Source organism: Schistocerca piceifrons, chromosome 1 (assembly GCF_021461385.2).
Source record: "Schistocerca piceifrons isolate TAMUIC-IGC-003096 chromosome 1, iqSchPice1.1, whole genome shotgun sequence".
NCBI classification, from domain to species: Eukaryota; Metazoa; Arthropoda; class Insecta; order Orthoptera; family Acrididae; genus Schistocerca; species Schistocerca piceifrons.
In genome coordinates, this window is record NC_060138.1 from 709,799,185 (window position 1) to 709,815,561 (window position 16,377).

The window sequence follows — 16,377 nt, forward strand, 5'->3', positions numbered from 1 at the left end:
TCAGTTCATAGTTTGTAGAAAATAAAATGATGCTAAATCACAGTAAGACTCAGTTTTTACAGTTCCTAACACACAATTCAACAAAACCTGACATTTTAATTTCACAGAACTGGCATATGATTAGTGAAACTGAACAGTTGAAATAGATAGTAAGCTGTTGTGGAAAGCCCACATTCAGGATCTTGTTCAGACTTAATACTGCCATTTTTACTATTCGAACAGTATCAGAAGTGAGTGATTGTTTGACACGAAAATTAGTCTACTTTGCTTATTTTCATTCGCTATTGTTGTATGGTATTATATTTTAGGTTAACTCATCTCATTCTAAAAGGATATTTTTGGCTCAGAAATGGGCGGTTCGGTCAATAAGTGGTGGTAGTTCACGAACCTCTTGCCGACCTCTGTTCACGAGTCTGGGTATTTTGACATTGGCCTCTCAATATGTATATTCCTTATTGTTGTTCTTTGTTACCAGTATTAGTTTATTCCCAAGAATAAGCAGCTTTCACTCGGTTAATACTCGGCAGAAATCAAACCTGCATTTGAATCAGACTTCCTTAACTCTTGTGCAAAAAGATGTGTAGTATACTGCTGCATCCATTTTCAATAAGCTCCCACTCAAATTCAAAAATCTTAGCAGTAATCAACGTGATTTCAAATAGAAACTGAGGAGTCTCCTCATGGGTCGCTCATATTCTGTTGAGGAGTTCCTTGAAAAATTTAGCTGATTTTTATTGTATTGCTGATAGCATTTACTTAAACTTATGGACTGACTTTTTTAAGATTGATGAACATTTATTCTTGTCTGTTATTATGTTTATGTTGTAATTTCATGTACTGACATATTCCATGACCTTGGAGATTTCCTCCTCAATTTGGTCCTACACAACTTGACGAGCTAAATAAAAAATAAAATTAAGTAACAGAAATGCTATATGCACCATGTACTTTAGTTCCTTATCTGCATCCACATCTGCAAGTGTTTTATCCACATATGCAGGTATTAAAATTTTGTAAACTACTTAAAGATCTGTTTGATATGCTGGAGCCCTGATCTCTGTTTTGTACTTAGCCTGAATTTTCATCTGGTGAAGTTGGATCTGGTAGTTTACGTGTCATTGACTAAGAACATAGTTATATTTTGATACAACATAGTCTTTCATAATCATTATACATAAGTCACAAGTTACAATTTTCTTTGTAATTATTGAAATAAATTTTGCTGATTTTTCTGCATAACATCCATGACATTGAGAAGTTGAATGAAGTCATTAAAAGTTGCCCCATATTGCAAACTGTCAAATCTTTGTAACTTGTTTGTTTACCAATTATGCGTTAATTCTCTTAACATTGAATTGTGTGAACCTGCTGCCCTTCTCAGTTTAGTAAGTGTTGCTTATATATTGTAAATATATTTAAGAGAAATGCTGAACGATTCACAGGTGGTTATCGAATGTACAACATGACAGGAATGCTCCAGCCAGTGGAAAGTCCTAAAATAGTCCACACTCCACTTGATGACAGCTTTCAGTAATTACATAGTGAAGAGCATTAAAACAAACAGGGAATAACTCGAGCATAAGGTAGCTGCTGGAAGGACAGAAATAGGATGATGTACACTTGATTGCATGAACACAGGAAGAAGGGATGTCGCGGTCTTTGGCCTTTACATAGATCAGTACGTTACCCTCCCCAGGACGCAGTGCGTTCGAGCGACATCGTTCTGAATGTGTGGTAATATTTACTTAAATCATCAGTAATGGTTACAGTTGATTGTATGTGATCCCAATTTACAAAGATCTTGATTTAGATTCTAGCCTTTAACTTTCAACCAACAGCCGTGTAGTAGGATCTCATAAGCACATTGTACAGCCCCACCAAAAAAAGTTTTTGTTGATGCCCATCGTGAGTTATTCACTTTCCCTATATGTTTTGTTGAGATGATCTGACAAGGGAACTGTAATGTGCTGAAACCACATTGACTGATGTTCAGTGGTACATCTTCCAAGAATTCCCTGCTTTTTTAGGTAAATTAGCTTCCCTTGATAGATTTGGAATGTGGATTAGTTGAATAAACGGCTCTATCGAACCACCATAAATAACACCTAACCATACATAAATGCCAAAAATGCGTTGAAATACAAAGGAGCGTATAGCATGAGGATTTATTTCATTTTAAATTTTGGACTAGACTTCCTCCAACCGGGAATAACACAGTTACTTCATGTGCGAATCTGAATTTACTGTATCTGTGGCTTAATGATACATTGCTATGTATGGGCAGTGCTCAGTAATGCATGTTGAAATATAAGATGAAATTAGGTCTAAGCTTAAATTGTTTGGAAAAAAGTCTGGAATTCAAAAGAAAAGAATAGTGAATCAAGTTTCTTGAGGATTGTGTATAAGTGTCAAAGATTTGGGGGGGGGGGGGGAGAAGAATGACAGGTATAAGTGTGATCACCCATTGTGTTCGCTGGATTTAACACTTACGATTTCTGTGTTCCCACATCCAAACAAATGTGTGATAAAACTTGATTCCATCAAAACTGTTGTGGTAGACATTGATGGTTCTTTCACAAAGTTTTTATCATGATACTTTTTGAATGGAATTTTATGCTTGGGCAGTCATTAGACTAAATGTGCTGCTTTAAAAAGAGATTGTAAAAATTAATGGCACATTTTGCCTAAAATATTCACTGCGTTTCAGAGCTTTTCACCCTGTTTTCATAATGAAAAGTGTAGAGATATATGCAAATTAACTTAAGCAATTCGCAGTAGGATACAACATGATCTGCTTAGGGAGGGCTTGGGTAGCCCATTTAAGTTTGGTCATGAGGCTACCAGTGTTGGTAGCCATTATATATGAAACGAGACCAAATTGAAGCTTTTTGCAGATGGTAAAATCATTGGTATTAAACCAAGCAAAGATGACACAAGAGATAATATTTTCCATGTTGGTTTTGTAGATATCAGAGTTTTTTACTTTAAACCTCAGAAACGAATTGCAAAAATACATCTACAGCTATAGATGCAGTGCATTTCTGGAAATAAATTGTATTTTACACTGGACAGCTTAAAAGGTAGTAGCAGAGTGTCACAGCTAGAATTAAACTGCAACATTCCATGAAATAATACACAAGAATGGTCCTGTGAATATTTTAACCTCATTACAGGGTAACTTGAGCTTTGAGAGAGAGAGAGAGAGAGAGAGAGAGAGAGAGAGAGAGAGAGAGAGTGTGTGTGTGTGTGTGTGTGTGTGTGTGTGTGTGTGTGTGAAACACACTAGATGGAATACCTCCCTTTCGCACAGCTAATTTTCCGCAGTAGATGTGACAATTTTTAGGTTTTAAGCCATAAAAGATCACTTGTGGTGATAAGTATTATCAAACTAATCACTGTCTAGCAGAAAGGCAAAAATGACCATAAACTATTTACTCAATCTACACAATAGCAGCAGCATGAACTTGTCCTGAATTTTGTCTCAACAAAATATTGGGTGGTAAATGTCATAAAAGCATAGTACTGTGCATATTGAATGGTATACTTTGGCACATGGGCATTTATTTTGCCTAATTATCACCAGAGACTTACTTATTTCCTGTTGGATCATAGGGCAGCAGTAAAGACCTTCCATCTGGTTCTGTTAGCAGCCAAAAATTTCACGTCACTCCATGTTTTACCAGCTTTCAGAGCTGCTTCTTCCACCGTTCTGTTCCACGTCTTTTTCAGCTGGCCACGTCTGTGTTCCTTGTGGGTTCCAATCGAGTGCTGCCTTTTCAGCAGCTCCTTGTTTGTGTATTGTGTGACCAATCCACCTCTATTTTCTTTCCTTTATTTGTTCACGGATTGGTTGCTGGTTGGTCATCTCCCACAATTTGTCATTTGATATAACATCTGGCCACCTCACATTTATAATTTGCCGAAGACACCGGTTTATGAAGACTTGCAGCTGGTTTACAATAACGTTTGTTACCTTCCATGTTTTGCAACTATACAGGACTGACTGACTTTATGTTGCTATTGAACAAGTGCAGCTTGGTTCGCCTCAAGATGTTCTTATTATGCCAGAAAGGTTCAGTTGTACGTAGGCTCCATTTGCCTTCCGTATCAGACTCTTTACATCCTCCTTGGCCCCTCCATCTTTACAGACAGTACTTCCTAGATATACAAAGGAGTCTACTTGTTCCAATTCCTTTCCATACACTGTTAGCTTCACTTGTTTTTCAAATCACATTCTCATTTCCTTAGTTTTCTGAACATTTAAGTCCTGGAATTTCTGTTTCCTCTCTGTCTTTCAAACTTTTCTTCCATGTCACCCAATCTTTGTGAGAGCAGACAGATATCGTCAGCAAAGTCAAGGTTTTCAAGCCTGCCTTGAATTCCCCAATGAATACTTCTTCTCCTACCATCAACTACTCTTTTCATTAATCTGTCCAGTACCAACAAGAACAAGGTAGGTGACAGAATACATCCCTGCCCCACCCCAGCATTTGTTTGCATACATTCAGTAAATTTCCCCATTGTGTAGCACCCTACATTCATATCCATCATACATGACTTTAATAATATATATTATCTTTGACATTATTTGATATTCTTCCAAGGTGTGCCACATGACTCTCCTATTAAGAGTCAAATGCCTTTTCAAAATCAATAAATGTAAGGTAGTGGGTTTCTGCCATTCTGCACTCTGCTCTAGTATTATACGCAGTGTGTCGATGAGATTGACACAACTTTTGTGCTCTTTAAACCCAGCTCGCTCTTTTCTCTGTCGTGCCTCAACTGAATCCTTTATACGATTTAGCATCTATCTACAGAGTACTTTACTTGGTACAGATAGAAGAGTGATGCCTCACTAGTTATTACAGTTGGTAGTATCCCCTTTCTTTGGCAACTTAATAATCGGCCCTTCTTTCCAATCCTTTGGTATTTTCTCTACTGATCATATCTTCTCAAACAATGTATGCAGTAGATTTACAGTGGTGTCAGTGTCTGCTTTTAGCACTTCAAGTACAGTATTATCCATTCCTGAAGCCTTCCTGTTCTTTATATGTTTAAGAGCTATTTTAATTTCAGTCTTAGTTGGTGTGTTTACTTTGATTCTGTCACTGGCATCTGGAAAATTCCATTTCCACTCCCTCTCTTCAGGTTTCTCTCTGTTTGGACTTCAGAAAAATGTTCTCTCCATCTTCTAAGTTGGTCTTCTGTCGTCAACAGTCGACCCTCCTTGCTTTTCATAGGTCTGTTCTTGTTGAAACCTTTTTTGGACTACATTCTAGTGATGCGGTACAGTTCTTTTGCATCACCCCTTGTTGCAGCTGTCTCTGTTCTCAGAGCTTGCTCATCCATCCACTTTCTCTCATCATTCCTCACACTCCTCTTTGAGTCAGTAGCTGCATACTCAGCTTGCATTAGTTTTCTGCTGTCTTGTTTTACTCATATTTAATTTTGCCTTAATCTCCTTCCTACAGCTGATCAAATTCCATGTACGCTCAGACATCCAATCTTTCTTCAAAATGTTTTTAAAGCCAAGGACCTGTTTGCTCACATTGCAATAGACATCCTTATCCTTAGTCCATGTATCAACAACACTATTTTCATCATTTTCTTGTGCTTCTTGGAGTGCCTCGTAGTTGTTCCTTAGCTAAATACAGAAAGCTTCTTGTTTTGCTGTTATTCTAAGTTTTCGCACATAATATTTTTTGTTCCATTGTTCAAACATTCTGTTTGTAGCCATGATTTTTAATCTAAAATTGGCAGCAATAAGGTGGTGATCACTGCAAACGTCAGCCCCACATTTGTTTCTCACTTTCACCAGCGACCTTCTATACGATCAGTTTGGTTTTCCGTTCTGTGATCAGGGGATACCCATGTAATGTCATGATAATTCTTGTGTGGGAATAATGTACCTCCAATCACCAAGTCGTGACTGGCATAGAAAGTTGAAAACATGTGCCCATTTTCATTCATTTCTCCGATACCATGGACTCCCCTTACGTGCTTTAGGCCTTCATTGTTCTTTCCAACTTTGGCATTTAGGTCTCCCATAATAATCAAGGTGTCTCTCTTACTGGTACTTTTAATGGTGTCACTTAAGGAGAGGTAAAACACATTTTTTCTGTTCACTATCGTGAGGTTTCTGTAGGAGCATAGCATTGGGCGACTGACATTTCGAATGTTTGTCTTAAAATGTGCTGTCAGTAGTCTTTCTGAAACCGGTTTCCATTCCATAAGGCTCTTTTTCGCTCCTTTGGTTAACAAAAGTCCAACTCCATTTCTGTGCTCTGCATCCTCTCCAGTGGGTCCAGAGTATAAGAAAGTGTATCCATCTTATGTTTGGATTTCTCCAAAATCTAGCCATCTCACCTCACTAAGTCTGAGAATGTCCAACCTGTAACTCGTCATCTCCTTCGTAACCTGTTTCAATCTGCTGGCTTCTCTGTGTTCTAATATTCTAGAAACCTATTTTCGTTGTCCTTTTCATGCCAAAGGTTGTCATATTTGAGTCTGTCCGGCTGTTCTTTTCTGCTGTTTCTTTAATCATTTGTTTTTGGGAGTGCCAGTGATTGGCCCACAGCTCCCTAGTCTGGTGGTGGGGCTGCCACCTAAGAGCCTCCAGACTTGCCCGATTTTCTTTTAAGGGTTTACTCCCCTAGGGCAGCTGGCTTCCCCTCGCTAAGAGTCTCCCCTACCCTTTATTACGATTTGAGATGGCAGGAAAAGGACAGGCTTGGGATAGGTGAAAAGGACCAGTGGGCCGTTGTTTGACACACTTCATCCTTCCCTCGGCCAATCCGGCATGGGTGACCCTGCTGGTGTCAGGCATAGCCCTCAGGATCCATAGCTTGGAAACCTCCTCACCCGTACAGGCAATGCTACTGTAAGGCGGTGTCCCCTGAGGAGGAATTATCACCATAGGGGAAACCTTAATTATGTTCATTAAAATGTGTCTATGCATAAATAGTCAATGCTAAGAGGCAGCCTGAATGCAGATTGTATTTCTCTTCTATGTGTTGTTATATTTTCTTGTTTTTATTGCACAGAGTAAAGTTAAACATAAATTTTATTAAATGCTTTTAATTATACATGTGAAAAATAAGATTTAAATGTGGGGAAAACAACATAAGATCAAATCAAACAGGTTGCATAGTAGATATTTGGGGAGCGTGCTGACTGATAATTTGACAAGGAAAAAAAAAGATAAATTGCTCAAGAAAAGCAATTGGTGTTGGAATAAAGAAAATCCTTCATGTGGACTTTCTCTTTATGGCTGTGAAAACTGGACATTGAAGGAGTCGCAGACAGAATTGAAGCATTCTGACGTGTGTCTTCGAAGGCATGCCTTGTATGTTTATCTCTCTGAGGGGAACGTTATTGTGGAGTAATTAATCACGTTAGATGTTACCCCCACATGTGATGGCAGCAATCTGCTGCATTGATTATTTTATGTGGAAACAGTTCGTTCACTGACAGTACACGATTAAAGCTCCATCATATTGCTTAGAGTCCAGTCACTTTATATATGAACCACGCCTCATTGTCAACAGGTTATTCATTACCACATCACTGGTCTTGTGAAGGAAGGGAATTTGTGGCATCATAGGCAGGGGCACAGTGTGGTGTTCCTGAGTGCACTGTACAGTGATGTATAGATAAGGTGTGAGAACTAGACATTGGTGTGTAACACCACTAGTCCCGGATAATGAACTTGTAAACACACAATGACAAAATCCTCTTTTGAGCATGGTGCAATTGTAACCTACTACTGCATATTTGCACATTTCAAAACTGATATGCTAGAATAAAATATTCTACTAACTTTATAAGAAAGGTAATAATAACCTTGGCTATTATATGTTAATCAGTGTTAGCCATAGTTGACTCAGCAGAACCAATACCTTAACACCCTCCTTTAAATTGGACAATACTTTAGAATATCGTTTCATCAATTAATCCTTTGACAGTGATAAAGTAACACTTAGCTGAATAAAGACAACCCACAGTACAACTGGCAAGATCCCACATAGTACTAAACCACCATAAATATTTCTCAGTTGAGCCATGATTCAGTAGAGCTTGTCAGCTTAGTGAATCAACACTTAAGAAATCTTCCATACTTGTTCTGGTCTTAGTCTTGCTGATGTAGTCTATTGAAGTATTTCTTGTAGCACATTGGATTTGTTCAGAGATGGAAACAAGCTGTCTATGTAACTATAAATGGAAGTGCGAGTAGCTAATCTAATTTAAATAAATGTTCGGATGCTGCTATGGTTAAGTAATTGACAAATACAGCAAAACCATTAACAATGTCACAGACACAAATAACAACAACATTGCAGAAAACTGAGAACGTGGTTTGCACAGATTGTGTATGTGAATTGCACCCTGATGCTGGCTGAAGAGTGTGACAGAAATCTTTAGCACACATCATATAACTACTGAACTATTTATATGTCATTGTCAGAATAATAATTGTACTTTGTTCCCTCTTATAAATATAGTAAAAAAACCCGTTTATGCTCTTGAATGCACTGACCTAAAGAAGTGGAAAATGCAGGAAAGTGTAAAATACAGGCAAGCATAGGAAACACAAAAAATTAAAATGAATGAATTACTGACCATTCTCTTTATTGTTCAAAATATAAAACAAATTTAAATTTTGCCTGTTTAAAAAATGTGAAATAATTGTTTTTCTTTCTGACAGCAATTAGTCGTACTTCTCTCTTTATAGTATACAAAGCATGAATCACAAAGGCAGTGGCTGAGTGCTGACACACAAGGTTGTTAGTGTGGGTTTCGCTCTTTGTTCCATTCATGTTCAGTGGAAGCAAAAGTCTTTCATGAAACTATATTAAAAAATATTTGTGTTCTAAGTGAGACGTTTTAATGATAATCATTATAAAATTACGATAAATCAAACTTATATTACAATATTGGTTAAAACACTAAAGTTGGCAGCCTTTGTAAAAAGACAACAATGGGCACGAAATCTACTGTTTGTTGACAACAAGGTCAGCACTTGGTTCAGGAATGTCATGGGTGAGAAAGAGGGTGGAAATTGTTGTTACTGTATGTTATGGAGCATCTTGAGGAGGAATATTTACGTCTGACATCAGGTTGTCTACTGAGATTGCACACCTACTATGAATTAGTATGTTTTATGCAGAAGTAATTGAAAGCCCATTATAGAAATGGCTGTCTTCAAAAGCAGTGTTTATTTCTATAAATGACTGAGAAATTAAGTTAGTGTTGGAATAAGACACAGTGAGCAAAGAAAGGTGGCTACAAGTCACTATTGTGAGTGTGACTATCATTAAGGCAGTGAATCAGCATACTTTCCCATTCTTCCAGACACTGCAAACCTGTAATAGAGGCAGCTGTGACCCAACAAGCCAACAATGAAAATCTTGCTTACCATACTAATACTACATTAAATGATCAATAACTTTGCGTATAGTCTGTGTTTTCTGCTTTGTTCTAAGACTGACTTTGAGCTGGAATGGAATGTACTTTTTGCATAAATCATTAGGAAAATCAGTGTTTAAGCTCATGATAACATCAAAGAAAACTTAAAATGCAGGAGATGTTGTAAAATGGCATTGTTAATGATGGGAGGCATTATATTGAGAGGATAGGACTTCTGTTGGGACCGATAAAAATGAACAGTAAATGCGGGAATGTAAAAATAGGGTTTTACTGCGTAGTTCACTGCATACCGTTACTATAGTAGCAAAGTGTTACTGATACTTAGTCTCCCCCTGACGATTAATATGCCAAAACTGGACTCTTAAAATTAACATTTGATAAAGAAAAATCTTACTTTCTTGCCTAAACGTTGGTGTGTCTGTTGTTCAGAATTTCTGTGTGGGATTCATTCTGATGACTTACTCATAGTTCCTCACACCACTGACGTTCTTAAGTACCTTATGGTGTGGTCATTCTCACTACACATCTTTATAACATTCTACATTTGTGCTCAAGAAAGCAAGTTATTACCATTAACTGGAGCATCCCAGAACAGTGTTAAAATCAGCAAATAAAATGATCTTCCAAATAAGATAATTATCACAAACTGTTATTTCAGACTGAGCAATTCATTGACACACTTTAGAACAGTTATTAAACAACCTAGGCACTTTAATTGCTTACTACCATTTCTCTTTTGTTGCCAAGTCTAATAGCCAGGCACCTGTCTCACAACTGCTGCTTATATCTCAATTCGGCAGTTCGCCTTTCTTGTTCTTGCATTCAAACAGGGTACAGGACCGTTCCAACGATTCTTGAGAAGCTACCATGATATTTACTGCTTTGGGTTCCACACAGAGCAAAGGTGAGCATTTGTCTTGTGTTTCCTGGCCATGCTATAGCTACAGTATCCAGTCGTCAACATTGCCGGGCCACATCTCTCCTGGCTAATCTCTCACAAGCAACTCCTTATTCTCACCTCTGCACATGCACTCTCCCTCAGAGGCAACAAATCCTCTCTGCCCATGCTGCCAATAGGGAAAGACCTTCACCAACTTTGTAGTGCCAAACTCTGAAAATAGTGTCACAGTCAGAATAAGATTAAACAAATTGACACACTAAAACAAAACAATAGTTTCCAAAATTGGGGATCCAAATTCTGCTGCCTTGCAGTTGCGTATCAGAATGTCAGCTCTACCATCAAGCTAAGAAGTCCCTATTCTGTGTTGCAATAATTATCTACACTGTTTTTTCTGCACTTGATCACCACCTCACAACTCAGTGTTTTTTTTCCCCCACCTCATAAGCTGTAGGAATAGCATGGAGCGCCGGCCGAAGTGGCCGTGCGGTTAAAGGCGCTGCAGCCTGGAACCGCAAGACCGCTACGGTCGCAGGTTCGAATCCTGCCTCGGGCATGGATGTTTGTGATGTCCTTAGGTTAGTTAGGTTTAACTAGTTCTAAGTTCTAGGGGACTAATGACCTCAGAAGTTGAGTCCCATAGTGCTCAGAGCCAATAGCATGGAGCAAATTTCCATGTGTTTTTAGATGATATGTGCTTTGTGCTGAATGCTAACAAGGAATAAATTCTATTACGCTCACTGTGGCGGTACACCACGTAACGTGAAAAAGTAATATTGAAGAACTTCGCAAATATATTCAAAACTGACGTCGCAACCAAATGAATATTATTGCAGAAAAATCAAAAAGACTATGTGATCAACTAATATGGTCTGTGGTTGTTATTGGAATCCCTGTTCCCTTTGATAAAGGATCACACACACACACAAACAAACACACTCACTCACTCTTCCCTTTCGTTTCTTCGTAGTGTAAGAAGCCATTTTGTGATGAGGCATGAAAACATGTAAGTTTCATGTAATATTTAAACTGAATATAATCAAATATTACTTAAGTGTCGCTAATGTTTTACTGTAACACATCCTATATTCATGAAGTGAATGACGTAAAAATTTTATGCAAATTTTATTGGGGAACATTGGAGCAGAGGTGAACGCCATTGTTGGTTTTTGTTTGTTATGTAAAGTTGGAGTTAGTATTATTCTGCCTGCTTCACAACTGGAAAGTTATTTATGCCATGGACTAAGTTACAGTACTTCTCGCAGTTTGTTTGCCCAACAAGCTGTTTTTATATCAAGTCACCACCAACACAATATTCCAGATATATAGCTGCAGTTTACTTTTGTTAGTTGTTGTTTTTACTTTTGTGAGGAGATTCTCGCAATATCCGTTAAGTGGGTATCAAAAAGCTAACTGAAATCACGTTACATCAATATTGTTCAATATTAGAAAAAACTAGTATTACTGTTTCAAAAGAAGAACCGCCAATCAAGAGAAATTTCCTACATTTACATTTATTTTTAATTTTTTGCCAAAATTAGCAAATATTAAAATATTTATTACGACTCTGGCCGTTATCATTCAGAACAATGGCGTTCATCTCTGCACCAATGTTCCTCTCTAAAATTTACCTAAATTATTTACGCCATTCACTTCGTGAATATAGGATGTGTTACAGTAAAACATTAGTGACACTTTTAAGTAATGTTTGATTATAATTAGTCTAAATGTCACATGAAAGTTACACGTTTTCATGCCTTGTCACAAAATGGCTTCTTGCGCTACGAAGAAACAAAAGGGAAGTGTGTGTGATCCTTTATCAAAGGGAGAAGAGATTACAATAACAATCACAGATCGTATTAGATGATCACATAACCTTTTCGATTTTTCTGCGATAATATTCATTCGGTTACGACGTCAGTTTTGTTATATTTGTGAAGTTCAGTATTATTTTTACACGTTACGTGGCATACCACCACATCACTATTACAAGCCTACAATGCATGAAAAGATAGATTGCTACTTACTGTAAAGAAGACACATTAAGTTGCAAACAGGCGCAATTAAGACACAGGGTTTCTGGTCACAGCCTTAATCAGCAAAAGAGTAACAGAAACAGAGAAATACACACCATTCCCACACACAAGCAAGCACATCTCACACACATGACAGGCAGCTCAGGCCAGAATGCTAATTATAGTTGTAACATTTATGAGCAGTATTTTACACACTGTAATGCAACTGTTCCTGTGTAACATGACAGTAAATTCAAATTTAACCCAATGCCAGCTTTTGTACTGTTTATTATTTGTGCATAAATATATAGTGACAAAATTTGTAGGATTTGTGTGTGTGAAAATTTACTATTATTGTAAACATTTCCTTACTTTCAGTATATGTCGCTGATGGCTGAATTGGGAGAAGGTCCACCTCCCAATCGAGATGGAGACAACAATGCCAACAATCGTTTCAATAACAATCGCCGTGCCACAAACAATTTATTTGAGCGTCAGATGGCGCCACGGGCAATAATGGCACCACCACCACGAGCAGAGCAACCAGCAATGCCTACACCACCTCAATTGATTCCTAACACATTACCGCCGCCACCCTGGACACCAGGCATACCTCCAGCAACGAAACCAGAAGCAATGCCTCCTATGACACACATTCCTCCACCAGTCTCCACAGCAGTTCCCATTCCACCACCATGGCAAGCTGCTGCAGTACCGCCACCCAATATGCTTCAGGTACCTCCACCTCCACCACCAGCTGTCCAGCCTCCTCCTGTCACTTCTGCTATTGCCACTTTAGCTCCATGGACACAACCACCACCACCAGGAGCTCAGCCTCCGCCAGCAAATGTTCCACCTCCTGGTCTACCACCTTGGCAGCAACCACCACCACCTGTTGCTGCTGTGCCACCAGGGCCAGTACCACCTCCTGCACGTGCACCTCCACCTCCCCCACCTGCTGTTTTCCCCTGGCATCAGGGTTATATTGGTGTTCCTCCGCCACAACCTCAGCCCGTCCAACCACCTCCACCACCACAGCAGCAGCCACAGCCACAACCTCAAGCACAACCTCAGCCACAGCCACCACCGCAGCAGCAGCAACCGCAGCAACAGCAGCAGCAACAAGGCAGTGTCGATATCAATACAATTGCAGGGCTTCCCAATTTATTGGCAGCTCCTCCTCCACCACCTCCAAGTTAACATATTGATTTATTTATATGAAATGTCATACAATGAAGTCCACTGAGAAATTCTGATTTCGAAGAATTTGATTCATTATTTTGTTTGCAGTTTTCTGCTCTGGGGACAAGAATCTTGTTAGGAAGATGATATTGCTTTACACTTTGTGCTGTCTGTATTGCTGGGTGCTAGCTAATCATTTCAGCAATGTAGAGAGAATATTTCGGACAGCAGCCTTCCTTAAAATAATTTCCACTTAAGTGTCTTGTAGTGACAATTGTCACTTTCTTGTACTTTGTGTATAGAGTAAACAAAATGTCATGGTCTTCGATTAGATATATCACTATTGTATCACAAGTTCGTGTATGTTCACACAGTTTACATAACTCTTTCTGTCTTTTCTGTAACTCGTATGATCTCTGTAGTGTAGTACATTTAGTGCAGTATGTTGGAGTCGTGTGAAAAGCATGTAGAGGCAAAATGCTTCAGTGGACTGGCCAAAATTGCCATTCAGCACTAGATTTTGTAGATGGTTATTTAGGATGGCTACATGGGGTGCTAGAATCCCCATCCTGTGGAATAGTTTGCTTGAATCACCATTTTTTATCTTAATGATTATATAGAAACAAATGGGAACTTTTAATGAACCATGTAATTGGTATGACCATTATAATACCAAACAGCACCTCACCTGCCATTAAGTTAATTTTTGCATTGAATATTTTTATTGTGAACTATGATACTTCAATAAGAATAGCCCACTGGTTTAGTGGAAAATCATGCTGCCTTGTAAATGTTTATATAATAGCATTCATAATGTTTTAGAGTGACATAATTCTAAATCATTTGGATAGTAAGTCTTAATATTTCACCTAACATTGAGGTGGTGTATATTCTTTATTACAAGTGATGTACAAAGAATGTGTATTTACTGTGGCCTGTATTATTTTTTGTTTTGTTTTTGGAAACTATTGGTTTAAATAGCCAATAAACTGTAAAAATCTATTCTGTATTATTGTTGTAGTGGGTCATTTAACTTTATATTGCACTTTTTATGTTGTGGACTATTTAGCTTTCTGTAAGTTTACGCTTAACTGCAAACACCATAATTGTCTTTGAAGGAGTTTCTTACTAATGACACTATGCACAGTGAGGCAATTGCTTAGTGATAATCTAAATGTGTGATGTTGTTCTAACAATAGAATGCTACTCACCATAAAGATGACATGTTGAGTTGTAGACAGGCACAACAAAAACACTGTTACAATTTAGCTTTCGCCCAAAGACCCCTTTTTTTCCGGAAAATAAAATATGAATACATTCACACAAGCAAGCACATATCACACAGAGGACCACCATTTCAAGCAGCTGGGACTGGACCTTTTGAAGAAGGCTTTGTCTGAAAGCTAAATGTCTAACAGTTGTTTTGTTATGCCTGTTTGCAAGTCAGTGTGCCATCTTTACAGTTAGTGGCAATCTATCCTTTTCTGAATATTGGTGATTTTCCAACTTGGAGTTTCTATTGTTTAATGATATTTTAAATCAAACCGGTTGTGTTGAAAGGAATTGGGTAACTGCACCAGACCTTAATCCCATTCTTTTAAATCTTACATGTTTTATTGCAATGAATTAGGTGACTGATTAATAATACAAAATGAAATCATCACAGTAACATAATCGTCAATGTAGTCAGCATGATTTGAATTTGAAAGTATCCCTTCTTGTAATGAAACATGTACTCGGGTGTTAGAATGTGGAATGTCTTTATTCAAACAACGGAAAATCCATGATGGAGTGTAACAATACCAGAGAGGGAAGTTGCTATTCACCCATATAGCGGAGATGCTGAGTCGCGACAGGCGCAACAAAAAGATTCGCACAGTTATAGCTTTCGGCCATTTAAGGCCTTTGTCAGTAGTAGACACACACACACACACACACACACACACACACACACACAACCACACACACACACACTCTAACTCATCTAGCACACATGTCTGCAGTCTCAGAGAGCTGAAACCACACTGCGAGCAGCAGCACCAGTGCATGATGGGAGTGGCGACTGGATGGGGGTAAAGAGGAGGCTGGGGCAGGGAGGGGGAGGGATAGTATGGTGGGAGTGGCAGACAGTGAAGTGTTGCAGTTTTGACAGAGGGCAGGAGAGAAGGTGGTGAGCAGTAGAAAGGAGAGAAATTAAAAGACTGGGTGTGGCGGTGAAATGACGGCTGTGTATTGCTGGAATGGAAACAGGGAGGGGGCTGGATGGGTGAGGACAGTGACTAATGAAGGTTGAGGTCAGGAGGGTTACGGGAATGTAGGATGTATTGCAGGGAAACTTCCCACCTGCGCAATTCAGAAAAGCTGGTGTTAGTGGGAAGGAGATGGCTACATCAGTACCTCTGTCCATATCAAACCTACTAACCACCAGGAATACCTCCACTTCGACAGCTGCCACCCATTCCGTACCAAGAAGTCTCTTCCGTACAGCCCAGCCGCCCATGGTCGTCGCATCTGCAGTGACAAGCAGTCCCTCTCAAAATAAACAGAGGATCTCACTGAAGCTTTCACTGGCCGTAATTATCCTCCCATCCTTGTACAAAAACAAATCTCCCGTGCCTTATCTTTCCAGTCTCCCACCATCTCCCGAAGTCTCACAGTCCGGCCACAGAGGAGCATTCCCCTCGTAACTCAGTACCATCCGGAACTGGAGCAACTGAATTACATTCTCCGCCAGGGTTTCGATTACCTCTTGCCGTGCCCTGAAATGAGAAATGTCCTGCCAACTATCCTTCCCACCCCTCCTACCATGGTATTCCGCTGTCCACCAAACCTACACAATATACTCGTCCATCCTTA

General features: G+C 39.0%; 1 protein-coding gene across 1 annotated transcript in view; it reads left to right on the plus strand.

Moving 5' to 3' along the window:
• The window catches only part of LOC124710846 (splicing factor 1-like), a 48,227-nt gene extending 33,570 nt beyond the window's left edge, over positions 1–14,657 (plus strand). The window contains exon 9 of the mRNA XM_047240958.1: positions 12,718–14,657. Coding sequence (XP_047096914.1) covers positions 12,718–13,539 — 822 coding nt within the window. The 3' untranslated portion in view covers positions 13,540–14,657. The remainder of the gene's footprint in view (positions 1–12,717) is intronic.
• Positions 14,658–16,377: the final 1,720 nt, after the last annotated feature.